Raw genomic sequence first — 5,319 nt, 5'->3', positions numbered from 1 at the left:
CAAAAGCTTTTCAGTTTCATTAGGTCCCATTTGTTTATTTTTGCTTTTATTTCCATTTCTCTAGGAGGTGGGTCAAAAGGGATCTTGCTGTGATTTATGTCATAGAGTGTTCTGTGTATGTTTTCCTCTAATAGTTTGATAGTGTCTGGTCTTACATTTAGGTCTTTAATCCATTTTGAGTTTATTTTTGTGTATGGTGTTAGGGAGTGTTCTAATTTCATTCTTTTACATGTAGCTGTCCAGTTTTCCCAGCACCACTTATTGAAGAGGCTGTCTTTTCTCCACTGTACATTCTTGCCTCTTTTATCAAAGGTAAGGTGACCATATGTGTGTGGATTTATCTCTGCGCTTTCTATACTGTTCCATTGATCTACATTTCTATTTTTGTGCCAGTACCCTACTGTCTTTTTTTTTTTTTTTTTTTTTTTTTTTATTACTTTTTATTGAAAACTGCACTGAACGCTAAATGTCCACCTTTACAATAAACAAATACAGTAACGGTAACTCACACTAAAACAAAACATATTTCTGATAGCCATTATTTTTCTGTTTGGGACAGTTTTAAAGGTTTTTTGTCACAAAAACAGGAATGTACCTATACAAAGGCTCAAAAGAGGCCATCTTTTAAACAAAAAGGCGATGATTCACAAAAGACTATGAATATAACATGTAACTAGTTGATACAAATCTAATAGGATTTGTTAAAATCAGTCACATCTAATAACACACCTGAAGTGTTCTTGTATAAAATATCACGTGAAGAAAAGAAGACTTTATCAATGTCTAAAAAAGTGGGTTTGTTCATAGACAATCTGACAAGTTACCATAAAAAGTGTTTCCTGAGACATAAGGAAATGCAACATTATTCTTCTTGAACCCTTTCAGTTCAAGACTTTCCACTCAATAAAATAGCTGAGGATCTGAAACTGAGAAAATATATTTGAGTACAAACAGCTTGTGAAACTTAATACTTTTTTTTTTTTTTTTTGCATCATCAGAGGGTTTTTACTGAACTCACAACCAACTTGCCCGCCTCAGTATGCAGTTCAGATGGAGAGACTTCTCTGTACAGGAGCCTGTACTGTCTTCAATCCTATGCTCGCGGTTGTCTAACACAGGCAAACAGTTTTCTCCCCATTTTGTAGTAATTTAATCTTCCTATTAGCAAAAGAGGTAACCAGCCCCCGTGGACCGAAGGGACTAGAGTCATAGGATGGGGATTTCCTCTTAATATTTTTTATTTTGATGTTTGGAACTCCTGATGCAACATTCTAGAGCAAGGTGTTCAGGACCTGCTGTGTCCAAGGGACTGATAAAGGAAAAAGATCTATTTATTCTTTGATTTGATGCACAGATGAAAAACTTAACACACAATAACAGAAGTTGGTCGTTAATAAATCACGTCCTAGTCTTTTTCAGCGCTTCCACAAGCAGACGACATCTTCAGTTTTCCCACGTCTCGGCTTCGAGCTCCTTTGTAGTTTTAACACTGCAACGTCAATGATGCGTATGTCCAGAATCAGTTAAAAAGACTGTCAGATTCCTTTTCTCTTAGTTCATCTATTTTTCACTGTCTCTTGGTCCCAGGTGTATCTGAATGGTTACCTTCCGTCACTCTCTGCTATTGCTCGTTGGGGTGCTCTCGACTGTCCCCGTGTTTTGTGGGCTGGTTGGGAGAGGGAGCTTGGGAAGGGTGTGCCACCGTGGGGAGGTTGTGGGTTACCGGGATGCCTCCGGGGATGATCCCTTCCATGGCTGCAGGAAGTCCTCCCGGAGCCACGCCCACGATGCCTGGCGGGTATCTGTATGTGGCACCATTGAGCTCTGGATGAATTGCCTGCTGATCTATTACTGACCAGGGAGCTGTTGTGACAAAGAATTCCTTGTTCACACAGTTTCTTAAGCTCTCTGGGATGCGACCTGTGATGGCCCGGCGGATCTCGGTGGCGGCCGCCTCCCTCATCTCCAGTGAGGCTTGCTCACTGTACCAGGCCGTGTGGGGTGTACAAATGAGATTCGGTGCGTCTTTCAGGGGACCCTGAGCAAAGGTGAAAGGCTCCGATTCGTGCACGTCGAGGGCGGCCCCTCGTATCCTGCCTTCCTTGAGGGCTTGGGCTAAGGCTTTCTCATCCACCAGTCCGCCGCGGGCCGCGTTCACTAGGAATGCTCCTTGCCTCATCTGCTTTATGGTAAAGTCATTGATGAGGTGGTGGTTATGTTCGTTGAGGTTACAGTGCAAGGAGACGCAGTCGCTCTGATACAGTAAGTCCTGCAGGGTGTAGACCCTCTGCACGCCCAGGGACCGCTCTATCCCATCCTGCAAGTAGGGGTCATAAAATATGACGCTGAATCCAAAGGCCTTGGCTCGAACAGCAACCGCCTGCCCCGTGCGACCGAAGCCAATGAGGCCCAGCGTCTCCCCGCGGATGCGGGCGGCCCCCGAGGCCACCTCCCGGATCTGCTCCACGCTCTGCACCCGCGTGCCTTCCCGCAGCGCCTGGTATAGCCACGTGTTCCGCCGGTACAGGTTCAGAATGTGGCAGATGGTGGAGTCAGCCGTCTCTTCCACTGCCGCGGACGGGATGTTGCATACGGCGATCCCGAGCTCGCCTGCAGCCTTGATGTCGACGTTGTCGTAGCCGCTGCCTATCCGCACGATCACCCTCAGGGCCTTGAACTTCTCCAGGTCCTCCCTGGTGAGGGTGATGGTGTGGTACATCATGGCGCCGACAGCCTCATTTAAAACCTTCTCGTGGATCTCCTGAGTGGACTGTGCGTCACAGAAGGCCACGGTGGCCAGGTCCTTCAGGATGGGCATCTCCACGGTGCAGTCTCTGCCGTCGAGCAGCGCCACCAGGGGGCGCGGGTGCAGGGGGCCGTTCATGATCTGGGGGCGGATACCTTCACAAATTCTGTCCAATCGCTGTCGCTTGACTTTGTGCTTATCCACAAGGGCCATTCTTTATCGAACTTTGCACCTCTCTGATTCAAAAGGCAAAGCGGTCCTCTAAGAACTTAGGGGCCCTCGCAGGAGTCTGCGGGCATTACGCCACTACGCGCCCAATATAAATGTGTCCACAAACTCTATAGTTCACACGATGGGCTCTCCGTCTTTTTCAGAGAATCCAGCTTCATTGGTTCAAAACCATTTAAGGCGATGAAACCCTCGGTGTCCTGCGTCCTCTCGGGGCTCCTTCCACGTCCCGGCCGGGGGGACTGGGAGTGGCGCGGGCGAGCCCGCGGGTGGGCGGCGGCGAGGGGCGGGACCCCGCACAATGGGCTGCGGGAGGAAGGAGGAAGTGGGCACTGGTGGGGGTAAAGGCCATTTCTATCACCTACCCTACTGTCTTGATTACTGTAGCTTTGTAGTATTGTCTGAAGTCAGGGAGCCTGATTCCTCCAGCTCTATTTTTCTTTCTCAAGATTGCTTTGGCTATTCGGGGTCTTTTGTGTTTCCATACAAATTGTGAAATATTTTGTTCTAGTTCTGTGAAAAATGCCATTGGTACTTTGATAAGGATTGCATTGAATCTGAAGATTGCTTTGGGCAGTATAGTCATTTTCACAATGTTGATTCTTCCAATCCAAGAACATGGTATATCTCTCCATCTATTTGTATCATCTTTAATTTCTTTCATCATACAGAAAGTTAGGTAGGTCTGTCTCCTTAGGTAGGTTTATTCCTAAATATTTTATTCTTTTTGTTGCAATGTTAAATGGGAGTGTTTTCTTAATTTCACTTTAGACTTTTCATTATGAGTGTATAGGAATGCAAGAGATTCCTGTGCATTAATTTTGTATCCTGCTACTTTACCAAATTCATTGATTAGCTCTAGGAGTTTTCTGGTAGCATCTTTAGGATTCTCTATGTGTAGTATCATGTCATCTGCAAACAGTGACAGCTTTACTTCTTCTTTTCTGATTTGGATTCCTTTTATTTCTTTTTCTTCTCTGATTGCTGTGGCTAAAACTTCCAAAACTATGTTGAATAACAGTGATGAGAGTGGGCAACCTTGTCTTATTCCTGATCTTGGAAATGGTTTCAGTTTTTCACCATTGAGGACAATGTTGGCTGTGTGTTTGTCATATATGGCCTTTATTATGTTGAGGAAAGTTCCCTCTATGCCTAATTTCTGGAGAGTTTTGATCATAAATGGGTGTTGAATTTTGTCAAAAGCCTTCTTGGTAACAGCATGTTAAAAAGAACTTTATATATGCCAGGGGTTGAGCTATTTGTGTTATATGTATGGCTGTTGGACCTCGCTGAAGCTCACATTTTTAGTTTGCGAAATGGTGATAATAATCTCTATTTTCAGAGTTGAACAAATAAAGTTAAAGTAGGTCAAGGCTGCACCACTGCACCTACAAAGAGCAGGGAGTTTTGTTAATTCATTTGTCCTGAGTCCAACAGCCAGCAAACAAAGGGTTTATTTTATAAGTTGGACTCCAGATATAAGCCTGAGATGTTGGCAGAGCTGCTGTCACAGTTACTCCATTTTTTGTGTGTGCAAAGAAATATCACCAAACCTCAGGGAGTGGGAGACTGCTCTTTCCAATAGATCATGCCACCTTCTGGAAAAATATGCATAACCTGAAGTTCAATAAATCAAGTCACATGATTTTTTTCATAATATAAGTAATTGGTTTTGTAAATCTAAATATTCACAATTTGTAATTTCTAATATATGCACCCACTGCTCATATTTTATCCATATTTTATGAGTTTCTATTCATGGTTCAAGATTAAATCAATTTCCTTAACCTAGAAAGTTTACTTCATTATCCATTTTCATTTTCTTTCATTTATCATTACAGAACATGAATCAAACTACTCCACATTGCCACATTGGTTATTTAATTCCTTTATCAAATTTGGGAGTGGTAATTAAACATCTACTATGTGCCAGACACATGGAAAGTATCATATATATTTTACAAAATTGGAGTGTGTAGAATTGGGAGTTCTTTTTTTTTTTTTTTTAAATTTTAATTAATTAATTAATTAATTAATTAATTTATGGCTGTGTTGGGTCTTTGTTGCTGTGCACGGGCTTTCTCTAGTTGCGGTGAGCGGGGGGCTACTCTTCATTGCAGTGTGCCGGCTTCTCACTGCGGTGGCTTTTCTTGTTGCGGAGCACAGGCTCTAGGCATGTGGGCTTCAGTAGCTGCGGCACACAGGCTCAGTAGTTGTGGCTCACGGGCTTAGTTGCTCCGTGGCATGTGGGATCTTCCCGGACCAGGGCTCGAACCCGTGTCCCCTGCATTGGCAGGCGGATTCTTAACCACTGCGCCACCAGGGAAGCCCTGGGAGTTCTTTTT

At 44.0% G+C, this 5,319-nt stretch overlaps 1 protein-coding gene across 2 annotated transcripts; it reads right to left on the bottom strand.

Moving 5' to 3' along the window:
* Positions 1-609: 609 nt before the first annotated feature.
* On the bottom strand, positions 610-3,169 carry LOC116743298 (C-terminal-binding protein 2-like). Of its 2 annotated transcripts, XM_032611680.1 has the most exons (2): positions 3,062-3,169; positions 610-2,901 (listed from the first exon to the last, which is right to left on the bottom strand). In XM_032611680.1, exon 2 carries the CDS (start codon positions 2,882-2,884, stop codon positions 1,622-1,624), a length of 1,263 nt encoding a protein of 420 aa, XP_032467571.1. In that variant the 5' UTR covers positions 2,885-2,901; positions 3,062-3,169; the 3' UTR covers positions 610-1,621. The 2 variants fall into 2 exon arrangements, with proteins under 2 accessions (XP_032467571.1, XP_032467570.1); XM_032611679.1 differs by having other exon boundaries at positions 610-3,163.
* Between the last annotated feature and the right edge of the window lie 2,150 nt (positions 3,170-5,319).

This window comes from Phocoena sinus, chromosome 18, assembly GCF_008692025.1.
Source record: "Phocoena sinus isolate mPhoSin1 chromosome 18, mPhoSin1.pri, whole genome shotgun sequence".
In the NCBI taxonomy this organism is placed as follows: Eukaryota; Metazoa; Chordata; class Mammalia; order Artiodactyla; family Phocoenidae; genus Phocoena; species Phocoena sinus.
Note: the sequence above shows the minus strand (reverse complement) of the source record. Positions and strands in the feature narration are given on the sequence as shown.

Bases quoted from the DNA above. Each gene is read 5' to 3' on its own strand.
- LOC116743298 (XM_032611679.1), bottom strand. From the start codon at position 2,959: ATGGCCCTTGTGGATAAGCACAAAGTCAAGCGACAGCGATTGGACAGA.